Below are 19,843 nucleotides of genomic sequence, written 5' to 3' on the forward strand. Positions count from 1 at the left end.
TGGTGTAGTGAGCAGTCACAGTCACGTAGCTTTCTGTTACCCTGGAGGTCCACTCCTCTGTGGTGTAGTGAGCAGTCACAGTCACGTAGCTTTCTGTTACCCTGGAGGTCCGCTCCTCTGTGGTGTAGGGAGCAGTCACAGTCACGTAGCTTTCTGTTACCCTGGAGGTACACTCCTCTGTGGTGTAGTGAGCAGTCACAGTCACGTAGCTTTCTGTTACCCTGGAGGTCCACTCCTCTGTGGTGTAGTGAGCAGTCACAGTCACGTAGCTTTCTGTTACCCTGGAGGTCCACTCCTCTGTGGTGTAGTGAGCAGTCACAGTCACGTAGCTTTCTGTTACCCTGGAGGTCCACTCCTCTGTGGTGTAGTGAGCAGTCACAGTCACGTAGCTTTCTGTTACCCTGGAGGTCCGCTCCTCTGTGGTGTAGTGAGCAGTCACAGTCTCGTAGCTTTCTGTTACCCTGGAGGTCCGCTCCTCTGTGGTGTAGTGAGCAGTCACAGTCACGTAGCTTTCTGTTACCCTGGAGGTCCACTCCTCTGTGGTGTAGTGAGCAGTCACAGTCTCGTAGCTTTCTGTTACCCTGGAGGTCCGCTCCTCTGTGGTGTAGTGAGCAGTCACAGTCACGTAGCTTTCTGTTACCCTGGAGGTCCGCTCCTCTGTGGTGTAGGGAGCAGTCACAGTCACATAGCTTTCTGTTACCCTGGAGGTACACTCCTCTGTGGTGTAGTGAGCAGTCACAGTCTCGTAGCTTTCTGTTACCCTGGAGGTCCACTCCTCTGTGGTGTAGTGAGCAGTCACAGTCACGTAGCTTTCTGTTACCCTGGAGATCCACTCCTCTGTGGTGTAGTGAGCAGTCACAGTCACGTAGCTTTCTGTTACCCTGGAGGTCCACTCCTCTGTGGTGTAGTGAGCAGTCACAGTCTCGTAGCTTTCTGTTACCCTGGAGATCCACTCCTCTGTTGTGTAGTGAGAAGTCAGTCACGTAGCTTTCTGTTACCCTGGAGGTCCACTCCTCTGTGGTGTAGTGAGCAGTCACAGTCACGTAGCTTTCTGTTACCCAGGAGGTCCACTACTCTATTGAGTAGTGAGAAGTCAGACACGTAGCTTTCTGTTACCCTGGAGGACCACCCGTATGTGGTGTAGTGAGCAGTCACAGTCACGTAGCTTTCCGTTGCCCTGGAGGACCACCCATATGTGGTATAGTGAGCAGTCACAGTCACGTAGCTTTCCGTTGCCCTGGAGGACCACCCATATGTGGTATAGTGAGCAGTCACAGTCACGTAGCTTTCCGTTGCCCTGGAGGACCACCCATATGTGGTATAGTGAGCAGTCACAGTCACGTAGCTTTCCGTTGCCCTGGAGGACCACCCATATGTGGTATAGTGAGCAGTCACAGTCACGTAGCTTTCTGTTGCCCTGGAGGACCACCTGTATGTGGTGTAGTGAGCAGTCACAGTCACGTAGCTTTCCGTTGCCCTGGAGGACCACCCATATGTGGTATAGTGAGCAGTCACAGTCACGTAGCTTTCCGTTGCCCTGGAGGACCACCTGTATGTGGTATAGTGAGCAGTCACAGTCACGTAGCTTTCTGTTACCCTGGAGGACCACCCATATGTGGTATAGTGAGCAGTCACAGTCACGTAGCTTTCCATTGCCCTGGAGGAGGTATGTGGTGAGGGAAACAGAGGGTGACTTGGATAATTCGTCGACAATTGTGATATTTTACTGTTTATAAAGATCTGGCATGATCTCCATACTGAAGTGGGGCGCGAGAGGATTTCGTTGCGTGGCTCAAGCACTTTCACCATATGTTTAAACCCTTTGTTTTCCACAACAGAGTACGGCCTCATGTCTGCAGTGATAAACATCCCAATAGATTTGGTGATGGCTTCAGCCCGGTCTGATTCTGCAGCAAAGGGTTTAGATGCCGCGGTGAGAAGTTGTTGTCTCTTGGCTGAGTTGGCTCCCGTCACTGACACACCAGGGTGATGACGCTTTAAATGTGTGGCCGTGCTCCATGTATTTCCATGATCATACGGCTTTCTTGTGGCACAATGCCTTCACACCGTAATGGTGTTGTCCACCACCCTTCTTCCATCATCATATTTGACAGGGAAGCCTAAATGCTCCCATACATGAGACTTAAACTTCTTATGGCTTTAATCCCGTGTGGTCCCGTGTGGCTCAGTTGGAGCATGGCGCTTGCAACGCCAGGGTTGTGGGTTCAATTCCCACGGGGGGACCAGGGTTCAATTCCCACAGGGGGACCAGGATGAATATGTATGAACTTTCCAGTTTGTAAGTCGCTCTGGATAAGAGCATCTGCTAAATGACTTAAATGTAAATGTAAATCCCGTTAACGGGATGATATGACAACAGCCAGTGAAAGTGCAGGGCACCAAATTCAAACAACAGAAATCTCATAATTAAAATTCCACAAACATACATGTATCTTATACCATTTTAAAGGTAATCTTGTTAATCTCACCAAAGTGTTCGATTTCAAATAGACTTTACAGCGAAAGCACCACAAACGATTATGTTAGGTCACCGCAAAATCACAGAAAAACACAGCTATTTTTCCAGACAAAGACAGGAGTCACAAAGAGCAGAAATAGAGATAAAATTAATCACTAACCTATGATGATCTTCATCAGATGACACTCATAGGACTTCATGTTACACAATACATATATGTTTTGTTCGATTAAGTTCATATTTATATCCAAAAACCTCAGTTTACATTGGCGCCATGTTCAGAAATGCCTCCAAAATATCTGTAGAAATTGCAGAGAGCCATGTCAAATAACATAAATACTCATCGTAAACTTTGATGAAAGATACATGTTTTACATAGAATTAAAGATACACTTGTTCTTAATGCAACCGCTGTGTCAGATTTCAAAAATCTTTACGGCAAAAGTACAATATTCAATAATCTGAGAACAGCGTTCAGCCACAAAAGTAAGCCATACAGTTACCCTCCAAATTGTGCAGTCAACAAAACTCATAAAAACCATAATAAATCTTCACTTACCTTTGCTGATCTTCGTCGGAATGCACTCCCAGGACTCCCACTTCCACACGAAATGTTTGTTTTGTTCGGTAATGTACATCATTTATGTCCAAGTAGCTACTTTTGTTAGCGCATTAGTACACATATCCAAACGCTCGTGCAGGTCCAGGCGAATGTTGAACGAAAACTTCAAAAAGTTATATTACAGATCGAATAAACTTGTCAAACTAAGTATAGAATCAATCTTTAGGATGTTGTTATCATAAATATTCAATAACGTTCCAACTGGAGAATTCCTTTGTGTCTATAGAAGTAATGGAACGTAAGTCGATATCATGTGGAATGCGGGTGACCAGGACCTGGCTCTCTGCCAGACCACTGACTCAAACAGCTCCCATCTGGCTCAACATCACAGTAGAAGCTTCATTCAACATTCTACAGACTGTTGACATCTAGTGGAAGCCGTAGGAAGTGCAAACAGATCCATATTCTACAGTGTTTTCAATAGGCGATGAGTTGAAAATCAACCAACCTCAGATTTCTCACTTCCTGGTTGGATTTCTTCTCAGGTTTTTGCCTGCCATATGAGTTCTGTTATACTCACAGACATAATTCAAACAGTTTTAGAAACTTCAGAGTGTTTTCTATCCAATACTAATAATAATATGCATATATTAGCAACTATGACTGAGGAGCAGGCCGTTTACTCTGCGCACCTCTGTGCACCTTTCATCCAAGCTACTCAATACTGCCCCTGCAGCCATAAGAAGCTAAATGAAGCGGGAGGCTTTTCCAGTTCTTCAGCTCCTCTGCCAGCCATGGCTGTCACCTCTCTTTTTTCTTCATTGCTTTTTGCAACACGAGCATCCAGGATTGATTCGTTGGGATTCAACATGCCCCGTTCACGTGAATAGTACACACAACTGCTTTAAAAAAAAAAAGATCAAATCAACCTTCAGGCTTCAGAGTAAAACACAGCACACATCTGTCTTGTCTTTATCTTTTCACTGCAACTCTGCATCGAGATTTAGGGAATTATTACTTTCAAAAGTAACAGCAGTAGTAAAACTGTATTTCACACTATGATGGTTAAACTTTGCAATTGATGCGCGGTCCACGTGCGTGCCGAACCGTGGGGGGGTGATACGTACGGATCAACTATGGTCCATTACACCACTAGTGACAAGCCAAATTTCTTCAGGCTCCTGAGGTTGAAAACGCGTTGTTGCGCCTTCTTCACCACACTGTCTGTGTGGGTGGACCATTTCAGTTTGTCCATGAGGTGTATGCAAAGGAACTTCAAACTTTCCACCTTCTCCACTGCTGTCCCATCGATGTGGACAGGGGGGTGCTCCCTCTGCTGTTTCCTGAAGTCCACGATCATCTGCTTTGTTTTGTTGACGTTGAATGAGAGGCAAGTCAGTTAAGAACAAATTCTTATTTACAGTGACTGCCTACCCCGGCCAAACCCTAAACTGGACGACGCTGGGCTAATTGTGCGCCGCCCTATGGGACTCCCAATCACATTATGCTGGTTTGTTGAATCTTGAATGAGCTACTGTGAAAAATAGCTAGTATCTTTCTCTAGAGTCAAGACCCAGACAACACAGCCATGTCATTTGATACTCCTATGTGCAAAATATTATCAGACCAACTCGGTCCTGAACCACAACATGCAGCATTCCAGTATTTTTCCTGTGACCTTTGACCCTAGCGGTGTGCAGCAGCAATAGTAGCTGGAGCCATCTGAAAGTGATTGCCCATGTGGCTTTTATTATGAAGTCATTAAGGCTCTGTGGGGGATGGGCCCATTATATGGGAACCAGAATCCACCCTGGACTCTGATTATTAACCCACTCTGTTACTAAACACTACAAAACCCACTCTCTCATCTGGTTCCCTCTCCCCTTGGGTGCCCCCTACCCCAGACTGTCTGTTGGCCACAGACACAGTCTTCCACACTGAATATCCCTTCAATTCAGTGTGATCCTGCTTTTAAAGAGAAGCACTTAGACCAGCTAGAACACAATGTGCCCCTGTAGGCTAATCTCCTGTTCAATGAAGACTACAGTCAGGCATTGTTTGTCTTTATAGTGAACCTACTTCTCCTTTGGTTTAACAATCAAGCCTTAATTTCAGAGAAAGGGTATGAGTCTCGGTTTCCTGCCTTGTAGAAAGTAGTTTGTACCTACTTTGTATTGCTGACATTGTAACATTCTAGTGTGGTCGTTTAGATGCCAGAGAAGTGTCCCTTTTCAGGAACAACAACTGTAAGGAGACAACTGCTCTCCAATGGCAGGTGGAGGCAGGCCAGACTGAAGGTCACCAACAACACTGTGTGGGGTTGTGGGAAAGTCAGGAAACCTACAGTCACATTTAGAAGCCTGAAGACGGTTAGAAGACCGAGGGAGTGGTGAGAGTAGGGGAAATAGGTGAATATGAAATCAGTTTCAGTGGTGAAAAGTGAAATTTAGCAAAAGTATTTCTTATCAGAGGAACCATGTATAGATATATATACCCACATAGATATACTGACCCACATTATACTGTAGATATACTGACCCACATTATACTGTAGATATACTGACCCACATTATACTGTAGATATACTGACTCACATTATACTGTAGATATACTGACCCATATTATACTGTAGATATACTGGCCCACATTATACTGTAGATATACTGACCCACATTATACTGTAGATATACTGACCCATATTATACTGTAGATATACTGACCCACATTATACTGTAGATATACTGACCCACATTATACTGTAGATATACTGACCCATATTATACTGTAGATATACTGACCCACATTATACTGTAGATATACTGACCCATATTATACTGTAGATATACTGGCCCACATTATACTGTAGATATACTGACCCACATTATACTGTAGATATACTGACCCATATTATACTGTAGATATACTGACCCACATTATACTGTAGATATACTGACTCACATTATACTGTAGATATACTGACCCATATTATACTGTAGATATACTGACCCCCATTATACTGTAGATATACTGACCCACATTATACTGTAGATATACTGACCCATATTATACTGTAGATATACTGACTCACATTATACTGTAGATATACTGACCCATATTATACTGTAGATATACTGACTCACATTATACTGTAGATATACTGACTCACATTATACTGTAGATATACTGACTCACATTATACTGTAGATATACTGACCCACATTATACTGTAGATATACTGACTAATATTATACTGTAAATATACTGACCCACATTATACTGTAGATATACTGACCCACATTATACTGTAGATATACTGACCCATATTATACTGTAGATATACTGACCCACATTATACTGTAGATATACTGACCCACATTATACTGTAGATATACTGACCCACATTATACTGTAGATATACTGACCCACACTATACTGTAGATATACTGACCCACATTATAGATATAGTGAATAACAGTGATTGGGCCAATTGGCATTGACAAAATAGATATTGTCATTGTGATGAAAATGACTATTATGATGATATGAAATGACAGAGAGGCCAGGGCCGCAGTAGACTTGTACAGTCTTCCACCAGAGGAAACATGTGTGGTCCAGTGTCACTCCGAGGCCTTGGGTCCCTGCTCCCCGGAAGAACCCCCATCACCAGATTCCTGTGAACAATAGCTGGGCAGGAAGGAATGCAACTCTGAAGGGTTCGTCACTGTCCGTGCGCCCCTGTGAGTTTCCTGCCAGGAACAAGTGAGTGTAGTGATGGAGGGAAGGAGGAGGGAAGGAACCACACTATGCACATACAGCACTATGATAACAAAGCCTGGGGAGCCAACCCTCTGCTGAGCCAGGGCTGCTCAAGGGAACATCATCTACTTTAAACCTCCTCTTCTCTTCTTGCCCCTTCTCTCATCTTTATTTCTCTCTCATTCTCTCGCCACATCTTTCTCTTTCTCGCTCTCCCCATCGCTCGCTCGCTCGCTCACTCTCACTCTCGCTATCTCTTCAGACATGCTTGGTTCAGTCAGCCTCTTTAAATTATTCATCCAGTGCCTGCCTGCTCCTTATCTTTAGTGCTCAAGAAGATTTGCCTTTCCAAATCACTATACAGGCTTTCAGTTAGAGGAAACAGCATTTAGAAGGCATTTGTTACTGCTGGCATTCTGTACTTCGAATAGAAATCTAGAACGGCTACTCTCTATTTCCCTTATAGATATTGATTAGCTTTGATAACGTATTGTGAGCATGGGCCTTAAAACCATCTAATCGTCGTCTGTTCCACCCTTATCCTAGCTATCAGAATATTATTTGAGTTCCTCACTGCGACCTTAACACTTAAAATGGAAGTTCACACATGTTTACATGTTTTCCCTCTTTCTGTGATTGTAGTTACACGGCTCTCATAACAGACCTACTTCTCTCAATTGATATTCTGAGGCTGTTCCTGTTCAGGACCGAGGAGGTTGCAAATATAGGCCAGTTACAGTTCTTTTTATTACTAATGGTGCTCCAGTCTGGGCCAAAAACATCCTGTTAGTTTAGCTGAGATTTATGTGTGATCCTCTAGATGTCATGTGTGTACATCTGTAAGAAATCTACATGGAATGAGAGAAATCTTGTCTTCAAAGAGGATGCCATTAGGATCGGTGAAACTGTTGTGTCACGATCAGTTGTTGATTCGTTACAGATATATAATAATAATATATTTTTATATAAGATATAGCTCAGCTGAAGTGTTGCTAGTGAGTAATGTTTATCATGGCTTTTATCATTAGTGGACTTAGCACTATAAGCAGTACATTTATCACCGCCTCTTGGAAGCATATATTCCATTGTATAGGCTACACCCAATAACCTTCTAAACTCACTACCTCTGCTGTCACTAGACACCCAACATCTGCACCCACATGGAGAAGACGGATGCACCATAGCATACACTTACAAAAAAATCTTGCCATTGATATTATGGCTGTCCGTAAAGATGTTTTATCTACTGGTGGAGATTTACAGTAGGTATAATTGCTGTGTGGCCCTTTTTCTGAATAAACATGCCTGGTTGTCTAAGCCTGTTGTTAGTAATCTGTCTTTATGGCCCAGCTCCGCTCTCTACCCCTGGGGCTGATGAGCTGGCTTAACACACACAAACACACAGAGAGAGAAAGAAACCACCTGGCTCATTATTTTACAGTATAATCCTACAGATTATTACCTCAGCCTTGATGAGCTTCCTGACAGCTGTTTTCTCATTTCATCTATGTGTGGCTTGGCCTCATATGATACCTAGCGGATTGGATTGCTGCAAAATACAGTACAGTCTTTTTGGTTGGGGACAGCAAGCATTACCAGTTTTACATGTGTGTAATAGGGTTACCTGAATGGCTCATCTCATAGCTGTAGTACGCATCCTATCTGTGAGACCGGGGGCAGTTATCTTTTTAGCCTTTTGCGAAAGTTCATGGGATTTGATTATGAAATGGATTTGAAACTAGGGGCAAATCACTGGGAAGTTTAACAGCTACAGTTGAATATAAAAAGTGTAATCAAATCAATGCTAGTAAATGGTTATCAATGGTAGTAAAACGCTAATTGACGATCTCTTTGTGTCTGCAGAGCAAGGTCTGGAGGAGATGAGGAAGCTTTTGTTGCTGTTGCTTGGCTGTGCCGTCCAGGTAAGTCTTACACTCGTCACCACCTTAATCATCTGTCAGTAGTCTACCATTACCATACTCCTGTAGGATGAACCCCTATTCTACTACTGTTATAAGTAGCTCTTACTCACTAGTTCCTGAACATCTATAACCCTCGGCACTATTGTTCAGACAAGTGTTAACACAGCTACAGTTTATCAAATCAAATCAAATTTTATTAGTCACATACACATGGTTAGCAGATGTTAATGCGAGTGTAGCAAAATGCTTGTGCTTCTAGTTCCGACAATGCAGTAATAACCAACAAGTAATCTAACCTAACAATTCCACAACTACTACCTTATACACACACAAGTGTAAAGGGATAAAGAATATGTACATAAAGATATATGAATGAGTGGTGGTACAGAACGGCATAGGCAAGATGCAGTAGATGGTATAGAGTACGGTATATACATATGAGATGAGTACTGTAGGGTACGCAAACATAAAGTGACATAGTTTAAAGTGGCTAGTGGTACATGTATTACATAAAGATGGCAAGATGCAGTAGATGATATAGAGTACAGTATATACATATGAGATGGGTAATGTAGGGTATGTAAACATTATATTAAGTGGCATTGTTTAAAGTGGCTAGTGGTACATTTTTACATAATTTCCATCAATTCCCATTTTTAAAGTGGCTGGAGTTGAGTCAGTATGTTGGCAGCGGCCGCTAAATGTTAGTGGTGGCTGTTTAACAGTCTGATGGCCTTGAGATAGAAGCTGTTTTTCAGTCTCTCGGTCCCAGCTTTGATGCACCTGTACTGACCTCGCCTTCTGGATGATAGCGGGGTGAACAGGCAGTGGCTTGGGTGGTTGTTGTCCTTGATGATCTTTATGGCCTTCCTGTGACATCGGGTGGTGTAGGTGTCCTGGAGGGCAGGTAGTATGCCCCCGGTGATGCGTTCTGCAGACCTCACTACCCTCTGGAGAGCCTTACGGTTGTGGGCGCAGCAGTTGCCGTACCAGGCGGTGATACAGCCCGACAGGATGCTCTCGATTGTGCATCTGTAGAAGTTTGTCAGTGCTTTTTGTGACAAGCCGAATTTCTTCAGCCTCCTGAGGTTGAAGAGGCGCTGCTGCGCCTTCTTCACGACGCTGTCTGTGTGGGTGGACCAATTCAGTTTGTCCATGATGTGTACACCGAGGAACTTAAAACTTTCCACCTTCTCCACTACTGACCCGTCGATGTGGATAGGGGGGTGCTCCCTCTGCTGTTTCCTGAAGTCCACAATCATCTCCTTTGTTTTGTTGACGTTGAGTGTGAGGTTATTTTCCTGACACCACACTCCGAGGGCCCTCACCTCCTCCCTGTAGGCCGTCTCGTCGTTGTTGGTAATCAAGCCTACCACTGTAGTGTCATCCGCAAACTTGATGATTGAGTTGGAGGCGTGCATGGCCACGCAGTCGTGGGTGAACAGGGAGTACAGGAGAGGGCTCAGAACGCACCCTTGTGGGGCCCCAGTGTTGAGGATCAGCGGGGTGGAGATGTTGTTACCTACCCTCACCACCTGGGGGCGGCCCGTCAGGAAGTCCAGGACCCAGTTGCACAGGGCGGGGTCGAGACCCAGGGTCTCGAGCTTGATGACGAGTTTGGAGGGTACTATGGTGTTAAATGCTGAGCTGTAATCGATGAACAGCATTCTCACATGGGTATTCCTCTTGTCCAGATGGGTTAGGGCAGTGTGCAGTGTGGTTGCGATTGCGTCGTCTGTGGACCTATTGGGTCGGTAAGCAAATTGGAGTGGGTCTAGGGTGTCCGGTAGGGTGGAGGTGATATGGTCCTTGACTAGTCTCTCAAAGCACTTCATGATGACGGAAGTGAGTGCTACGGGGCGGTAGTCGTTTAGCTCAGTTACCTTAGCTTTCTTGGGAACAGGAACAATGGTGGCCCTCTTGAAGCATGTGGGAACAGCAGACTGGGATAAGGATTGATTGAATATGTCCGTAAACACACCAGCCAGCTGGTCTGCGCATGCTCTGAGGACGCGGCTGGGAATGCCGTCTGGGCCTGCAGCCTTGCGAGGGTTAACACGTTTAAATGTTTTACTCACCTCGGCTGCAGTGAAGGAGAGCCCGCAGGTTTTGGTAGGGGGCCGTGTCAGTGGCACTGTATTGTCCTCAAAGCGGGCAAAAAAGTTGTTTAGCCTGTCTGGGAGCAAGACATCCTGGTCCGCGACGGGGCTGGTTTTCTTTTTGTAATCCGTGATTGACTGTAGACCCTGCCACATACCTCTTGTGTCTGAGCTGTTGAATTGCGACTCGATTTTGTCTCTGTACTGGGACTTAACAAGTTTGATTGCCTTGCGGAGAGAATAGCTACACTGTTTGTATTCGGTCATGCTTCCGGTCACCTTGCCCTGGTTAAAAGCAGTGGTTCGCGCTTTCAGTTTCACGCGAATGCTGCCGTCAATCCACGGTTTCTGGTTTGGGAATGTTTTAATCGTTGCTGTGGGTACGACATCGTCAATGCACTTCCTAATGAACTCGCTCACCGAATCAGCATATTCGTCAATATTGTTGTTGGACGCAATGCGGAACATATTCCAATCCGCGTGATCGAAGCAGTCTTGAAGCGTGGAATCAGATTGGTCGGACCAGCGTTGAACAGACCTGAGCGCGGGAGCTTGTTGTTTTAGTTTCTGTTTGTAGGCTGGAATCAACAAAATGGAGTCGTGGTCAGCTTTTCCGAAAGGGGGGCGGGGGAGGGCCTTATATGCGTCGCGGAAATTAGTATAACAATGATCTAGGGTTTTTCCAGCCCTGGTAGCACAATCGATATGCTGATAGAATTTAGGGAGTTTTGTTTTTAGATTAGCCTTGTTAAAATCCCCAGCTACGATGAATGCAGCCTCAGGGTGTGTGGTTTCCAGTTTACAAAGAGTCAGATAAAGTTCGTTCAGGGCCATCGATGTGTCTGCTTGGGGGGGAATATATACGGCTGTGATTATGATCGAAGAGAATTCCCTTGGTAGATAATGCGGTCGACATTTGATTGTGAGGAGTTCTAGATCAGGTGAACAGAATGACTTGAGTTCCTGTGTGTTGTTATGATGATCACACCACGTCTCGTTAATCATAAGGCATACCCCCCCGCCCCTCTTCTTACCAGAAAGATGTTTGTTTCTGTCGGCGCGATGCATGAAGAAACCAGCTGGCTGCACCGACTCCGTTAGCGTCTCTTGAGTTAGCCATGTTTCCGTGAAGCAGAGCACGTTGCAATCCCTGATGTCTCTCTGGAATGCTACCCGTGCTCGGATTTCATCAACCTTATTGTCAAGAGACTGGACATTGGCGAGTAGTATGCTAGGGAGTGGAGCGCGATGTGCCCGTCTCCGAAGCCTGACCAAGAGACCGCTACGTTTGCCCCTTTTACGGTGTCGCATAGGGTCCCCGGCTGGGATCAGATCTATTGTATTGGGTGGAAGGCAAAACACTGGATCCGTTTCGGGAAAGTCATATTCCTGGTTATAACGATGGTGAGTTGACGTTAATCGTATATTCAGTAGTTCCTCCCGACTGTATGTAATGAAACCTAAGATTACCTGGGGTACCGATGTAAGAAATAACACATAAAAAAACAAAATACTGCATATTTTCCAAGGAACGCGAAGCGAGGCGGCCATCTCGGTCGGCGCCATCTTTACTGTTTATATGAGTAATGTGAGTAAAATGCGTCATTCTCACTCAGACTAGCTTTAGTTCCCTGTTTCCTCTTCCTCAGCAGTTGGCACTGCGACAGGTGGTCTGTCCTGGCTGTCCTGGTAGCAGGTCAGAGGGGCTTCTCCATGGGAGGCCCTGTCTGCCCTGAACCGACCCTTGTCTCTATCTCTGCCCTGAGCCTGGCTGGAGTAACGATGACGATGCATCATACATAACCAGCGCCCTAGCAAGAGAGATGCTAACCTCACACTGTCGTTTTAGTGCACACTTAGCTCACTGTTCAGGGGTTCTGAACAGGCTACTTCTCAAAGACTCCTCAAAGGGAAATATGTATCCGTCTCATCTGTCTGTGTGAAGTCGATGTTTTTTTCCCATCATGATTTGATTACAGGTTAAAGGCACATAAAAATAATAGTTCTTGCAAAATGTCTGCATTTTTGAAGCGGACAAACTTATCTCCCTTACTCTCATCAACAGGAAAGAACAAAGTAGCTGCCCACAACACATGGTTACCAAATAATATACTAAGAGAATACCTACACATTCCTTCAGACATCGCTTTCCTTAAAGCCAACCAATCAGAACTCAGGCCATTCTCCTGTGTTTCGGGAGCTGACCTCAGGAAGACCTCAACAATGTTCCACTCATTCTTCAGACTGTCATCCTAACCCCAAACTGCCTCTTTTTGTTTGCAGTGTGAGAAGAAAGAGGAGTACATCGAGAGGATCCAGACCTTAGACTTTGACACAAAAGCTGCCATAGCATCTCACATCCAAGAGGTATGAGAAAAAACACATTTTTGTGAGGGCATCTAGTTAAAACATAAACCCTGAGACCTCTTGTGTCTGTTTTGGGCCAGTTTGTTATGTAACAGCTCAGACACACCGGTAGGATTGTCAAACATTTGCCTGCCGAGAGTACTTAGCATCTCTGAACAGAGTATTGGCAGTCAATCGCTTGTGTATTCACACAGCAAAGACTTTGGAAGTCGTCAGACGTTCAGCCTTAAAATACTCCTAACCAGAAGGTGGCGGTAGCGTTGTTTGGCAATGCATGTTTGTGTGTGTTGCTTATGGTCTAGATTCCAAGCTAACTGAGTTGCCATTTTGTAGAAAGCTCTTGTTGATACTAGCCAGATGGCCACAGCTAGATAACTAACTAGCAAGATGACGAAGAAACATTTTCAAATCACTCTCCATAATCCCACACTGCCAGCGCCAGTGTAGCACAACATAACTAGCTAGCTAAGGACACTGCACTAACTTGGCAGCTAACACAGGCAGCTGTTTCATGGAAGCTAGCTAATCCGTTGTGATTTTAATGATAATGTCAACTCAGTGGTTAGCTAGCTTGGAGGAAGTATTTAGTGTTGTGTGCATTGCATCTGTGCACTTAGCTAGCTACCATCCCATAGCATACATTGCATATGAAGTGTGACTGGCTCATCCGTGGATGTACAGAGAAAATGCCCTCTTTCCTTTTTTTAAATGTATTGGCTACCCCACGTACGGGTTCGTGCTCTCTGATTGGCCCAAAGTCAAGTTGTTGGTCACTGATGAGCGTTTGCGATTCTACAAGTAGAAACGTTAGGGTCGTCGCTACCAGGTCGGCACGTAGCAGCTACCGCTTTTGTTCTAGCAAGAGAAGGAACGTCCTCCCACTGTGATAAGTACCTATCAGCATTCTTTCAGCAATGAGATTCTCTGTGTTTCATGCTTAAAGACACTTGAGTTATTGTAGGACAGATCTGTGAGTTTATCAGCCAAATTTACATTACTGCCCGTCACAACTGTTTGAGTTAAAGTAGTTGGCTGCCCATTGCTGTCAACACACCTGGGTCTCTGTGTATTGGCTGGCAGAGTGAGATGACTCTATGCTGTTGTTTTGAAGGTGACCCACAACCAGGAGAATGTTGTGGACCTGCAGTGGCTGGATGGGGGCGAGCTGCCCCCAGAGGACCTGGACTCCTTCTCCAGGAACATGGCCTTCCATCTCAAACGCCTAGTGGACGAGAGAGACGACCAGCTGGAGGTACATGTCTGAAACATTGGTGCCTTTTTAACTCACCCCACAAGAGAGTACATAAAAGGTTGTCTTAATGAAGAAGGGTGGGAAATTGTTAACAATCTATATAGAGTCTGGATGGTGTCTGTTTGTGCATTTATATGGCATGTGTGTGAGTTGAACCTAGAGCAATCTGATTAAGCATGGCCCACCCATACAACTGCCATGGCCTGGTAGAGCAGCAGTCCCAGCATTCTATTGGCCAGGGGGGAGGACAGGGGAGGGGGTGGGGTGATAATGATCTCCAGATCTCCTCTGGAAACCAGACGCTCTTCATTAAAAGCCCATTTCCTTGCATGGCCACTGGGTTATAAACGGAGGAGGAGAGAGGAGGGTCGTGGGGTGAACTAAAATGACGATGATGGGAAGATATTGTTTGATTTCCTCTCTCTTTCACAGACCATTTAAACCCAATGTTTTTTCCCACTCTTATCTTCAAACCCAGTCCAATTCACCTTTGAGCCTTAACAGCATTAGGCCAATTAGTACTTGGCTTTTCATTATGTTTGGAGTTTCCATTTAAGTGACTGGTCCCGGTGTCTAGGTGCTGCTGCTTCTTCCCTCAGAGGCGCGTCCTAATCGGAGTCATTTCCCTAAGCTCACACCTCCCAGACTGAGCAGACAGAAAAGCAGGGCAGCCTGACGCAACATATGGTAGACTATATAGTCTGCAAACCACACTCTCAGTATACTCAATCTTCAATACCCTGCCTGACAACTGCTTTGACACTCATTGTGATCAATGATCTAACACAGTTGTAAGCAATTTGTTAGATGACTTGGGCTGATTATTTCAAGTAAGGAAGGCGTGATACATGTCTCAAGTATACACTTGGTATATAAACATGTATATTGAGATGCACCCCTTTTGCCCTCAGAACAGCCTCAATTCGCTGGGGCATGGACTCTACAAGGTGTCAAAAGCGTTCCACATGTTGACTCCAATGCTTCCCCCAGTTGTGTCAAGTTGGCTTGATGTCCTTTGGGTGGTGGACCATTCTTGATACACACGGGAAACTGTTGAGCGTGGAAACCAAGCAGTGTTGCAGTTCTTAACACACTGGCTCCTACTACCATACCCCGTTCAAAGGCACTTAAATATTTTGTCTTGCCCATTCACCCTCTGAATGGCACAATCTATGTCTCAAGGCTTAAGAATCATTCTTTAACATGTCTCCTCCCCTTCATCTACACTGATTTGAAGTGGATTTAACAAGTGACATCAATAAGGGATCATAGCTTTCACCTGGATTCACCTGGTCAGTCTATGTCATGGAAAGAGCAGGTGTTCCTATTTTGTTGTACACTTGGTGTATATGATGTGTGTGTAGGATACATGATCATAGCCAAGGTCTGTGAGTTGTGTTGTGTCCTTCCAGACCATCGTGGAGCTGACCCAGGAGAGGGACTGTGGACAGTACTCTCCCCAGCCGTTCTGTGCCCAGTCGCCCAACGACTCGCCCAGCATGCGCCGCACAGAGAGCCGGCAGCACCTGTCTGTGGAGCTGGCCGACGCCAAGGCCAAGATCAGACGTCTGCGCCAGGAGCTGTAAGTACCCCCGTTGGCCTTTCAACAGCTCTGTACGCACCCCATTGGCCCTTCTGAGTAAGTTTGTAGTGGTAGACTGCAAAATGTCTGTGGGATCTCTAAACACAACATTGGTTCTCACAGGTTGTGTAAGCTTCCTACAGGTATCCTATAAGTACTGTGGTTGTCCCATGTACTGTCTAGCAGAGTGTCTAAATTTGACACTGCATTCATCTGCTGCTTTTCTAGAACTGTGTGCCATTGGAGCTGGGAGTCGTGACTCAGATCTCTCTCTATCTTTTGAGGAGTATCTCGTTTTGTTTCCCAGTTCATATAGCACTCTAACACTGACCGGAGAGAACAGCAAAAGCAGGACACTAATTGCGGAGCTAAAAATCATTACATGTCAGGGGTATTGTTAGAGGAGAAAACATTTCCTGTAGCCTCTCAATAAGACGCAAGTGGTTCTATGCTACTGTTTTGGTGTGATAGTGCGAGACCTTTTTGCAGTGTCATAATTAACTTCCTCTTCAGAGTCCATTAGCCTTGACAGAGACAAAGGCCAGTGGTCAGTTTATGAAAGGGAGGGGTTGTTACGATACGCTTTCTTTGTTTCAGGGGGAAGTGTTTAAGAATGCACAAACTAAGCTGCTGACTCTGTGGATTCTATTCATCAAGTCCATCAAAAGATTGAAATGGTTTGCCCAGTAATGTTGTTGGCATTCGAACCGGTTCTGAGGTATCGGCCATTTTACGATGATCATAACTCGAGAAGATATCAGTGAAGCTGCTAGTGCTGTACCCGACTAAAAAATGCACGGGGCTTGTCTGATGCTTTAAGCACACTATTTGATGAAATAATTAGGACAAATGACTCAAGAGGGAGCCAGAACTCAAGATAACCAGAAGAAAAAAACTGTTAGCTCCCCCTGGTGCTGCTCACCGTTGCAGATTCTGAAGTTGCTGGTAATAGGCTACACCAGTTGTCGGAAACCTTTTTCATGTAGAAAATGTACAATTTATCTTACAATTTCTTTCGATCTGCGTGGCAGTTATGATTTTCATATGCACAATTTCGTGCATAACGTCTTCTTATCTCCAAAGCAATGTTGTGTGGTTAATCTAAATTCTATCTAAATTATTCAAATCTAAAAGTTACTTCTATTGGTATATAGGTTAAAAAAAATGCCCTACAAAAGCCAACAAATCAAAACATTGCAGGTATAAAATATCCTGATAAAATAAATATCATATGAATCACATTTGCGACGCATGACCTGTCTGCAACGAACTTGAAACATTGTATCAACTATCACCTGGGTCCGGCCTGAAGCCCGCACTAGCAAACTTGCAACATTGTATAAACTATTTTGGGTCCTCAGAGTTTCCCGTGCAGTGACACAGATGTTTCCACCAAATCAGAGCATGACATTTCGGTGGTTATTGAAAGGGAGGAACTATTGTCATTCTCATAACAGACTTTTGAGGCGAAGAAAAAAAAATACTTTGAGAAGCTCCACAGCTCATTAGCCTAGTGGTGGTGAGTTAAGACAATCAAAAATACTATCAGACATCCCCACATTGGCACAGTTATACATTTGGCCTACTTCTATGCGTAATTAGGTCCGCGTCCTTACTCAACATAGACAGGAGAGCTCCAAACAAAAGACAATGAACAAATTGACAAAACTCGTAAATGGAAGGAAATAAACCAAAACTTGTTTCTCACAAGTGTAGCATAGGTTGTAAGCCTTGCAAACAACGTGTCTACTCCGACAATGAAAACAGTAAACGACTGTAATAATAATATATTGAATGCATTAACATAAATTACTGTAACCAAACAAACATTTAGATTATAAATGATGGGGATTAACAGTAAATGTAATATTGATGTATGTAATGGGGAATTGATAGGCACTAACAAAGGACAGACAATTCACACAATGAATGTGCACAAATTGGCAGAGAGAGCACATTCTGGTGAGCGATGCACCTAGTGCATCTTAGCCACACTCCCCTTCTTCTTGGATTGTGCCATCCCTGCAGCCTCCGTAATGGATTAGTCCATTGAGACAGGGGCCAAACAGACATAAAACATTTTTTATATTTGCGACCGCTCCACTAAATCTCGGTCGACCAACAGCCTATCGACCGAACAATGGAACAGTTGACTAAATGGTGTCAGCCATAGAAGTGCATATACTGTAGTCTCCTGTGGAGATGATATGGCCATAAATAATCATATACTGCTCCTGTCACCCAGGCCAGTCCTGATGCTGTCTCCGACTGATACCGACTCAGATGTCTGGGGATTTGGCCCAGATCAGATGATTCCATGACAGGGCATTATAGTTCTTCTTTATGTGTCTTTGACCTACAGAGCACAAAATCTATTGAATTCCACTTATTTTTCTCCGATTTCTGGTCATTGTTCACTGTGAAGCACCAACACTTGAGGGAAAGGGATCATTCTCTGTTAAACCCAAAACATAGAGATCCACTGTGTTCTACTGTCTTTACTGATTGCCAGGGAAGGTCCTCCTGAGGGCACAGTAAAGTGACCATGTGACCATAGCTCCGGCAGAATATCTTTAGAAAATATGCTTAATTTTCATATTTTTTAACTTAAGTACAAAACCTGGTGTTAAGAGGAATGCAGGAATAGATTGTGTAGAAATGGATGACGATATGACCCAGTCGCCATCTCAATCCTGTCAGGTTCTGTAGAACGACAGTATGGCGCATTGTCTAATGTGAATGGTAGACTGTAAAATGTGGGTAGACCATGGTACCACGGTTGTTAGTGACTCAGAGCTGCTGCAGGCTCAGTGCTGTCACCCACACAGGTTCACAGTGGATGAGCAGCTTTGTGTTGAGCCTAGTCTGTCATCTACTCTCTTTATTAGGGCCTAAATGAAACTGGGGGAAACACTGAAAGGTGTTGAAAAGTTGTTTTACTGCTGTGGCGAGACTGAATGTCTGATGACATGATCTATTGTGGGATGAGATTAAAGGGCTCCAGACACACATGGTACACACTGGAAATGTGTGTGTGGGCCCGCGTGCGTGTACCCTGTGCTCACCAAAAGCAGCTGTAGCAACAGCAGCAGAACGTGAGTTTTATTCCACGCTCGAAGCTAGCTGCTCCAGCCTCTGATTTCAACATGCACGTCACAGGAAGTGTGGAACAGAACAGTGATAATAATTCCTCCAGCCAATAGCAGACCCAGTAGAGATCACTAATATGGACCAGGGAGACTGGAAAGCATCTCAGCTCATTTGAGGAATGCACAGTCCTCTTCAAGGCTCTGTGTGGCGCATTCTTCATTCGTCACCGACCGGCAGCCTGCAGGACTGGCCTCCCTCAGCCTCAGCAAGCCCCAACCTGCTCCCAAGCCGAGTCGCTGTCGCATCTAAACAAACAGCAGGAGGCCATACAAATTGCATTTAGGTTGCATTGCCTGTCTATTGCGGCGTCACAATAGAGCAAATCCATTAACAGAAGAACCTGATGTTGGTAGTTGGGCTCTATTTGCTGCTCATGCTGGGTTGAGGGGGTCTGAAGTCAGTCTAGTCAGAGACATTGGGAAGAAGGGAATCTATTGGCATGTTACACAGTTAACCAGATGTTATCTGGATTTGCTGGATTATAAAGAGCCGGTGGAACCAAAGCAAGGCAGCTCTACAGTTAGAGATTTGCATGTCACGGGGAGTTGGTTGTGAGGTCATTTGTAGGTTGTTTTTGTGGTCCTACTTTGTATATTTTCAGTTGAAATATGTTTGTATATCATTTGGTAATTAACCCCATCCCCAGCCCCCAACCCACACACACCTACAAGCAA

The 19,843-nt window shown here is 44.7% G+C and overlaps 1 protein-coding gene across 5 annotated transcripts in view; it reads left to right on the forward strand.

Annotated features, from left to right (window-relative positions):
- The window catches only part of LOC129836453 (girdin-like), a 95,734-nt gene that overhangs the window by 45,066 nt on the left and 30,825 nt on the right, over positions 1-19,843 (forward strand). For all 5 annotated transcript variants that reach the window (XM_055902637.1, XM_055902638.1, XM_055902640.1 and 2 more), the window contains exons 5-8: positions 8,661-8,719; positions 13,102-13,185; positions 14,297-14,437; positions 15,850-16,019. In XM_055902637.1, coding sequence (XP_055758612.1) covers positions 8,661-8,719; positions 13,102-13,185; positions 14,297-14,437; positions 15,850-16,019 — 454 coding nt within the window. The remainder of the gene's footprint in view (positions 1-8,660; positions 8,720-13,101; positions 13,186-14,296; positions 14,438-15,849; positions 16,020-19,843) is intronic.

The sequence above is a fragment of the Salvelinus fontinalis genome, chromosome 37 (genome assembly GCF_029448725.1).
Source record: "Salvelinus fontinalis isolate EN_2023a chromosome 37, ASM2944872v1, whole genome shotgun sequence".
In the NCBI taxonomy this organism is placed as follows: domain Eukaryota; kingdom Metazoa; phylum Chordata; class Actinopteri; order Salmoniformes; family Salmonidae; genus Salvelinus; species Salvelinus fontinalis.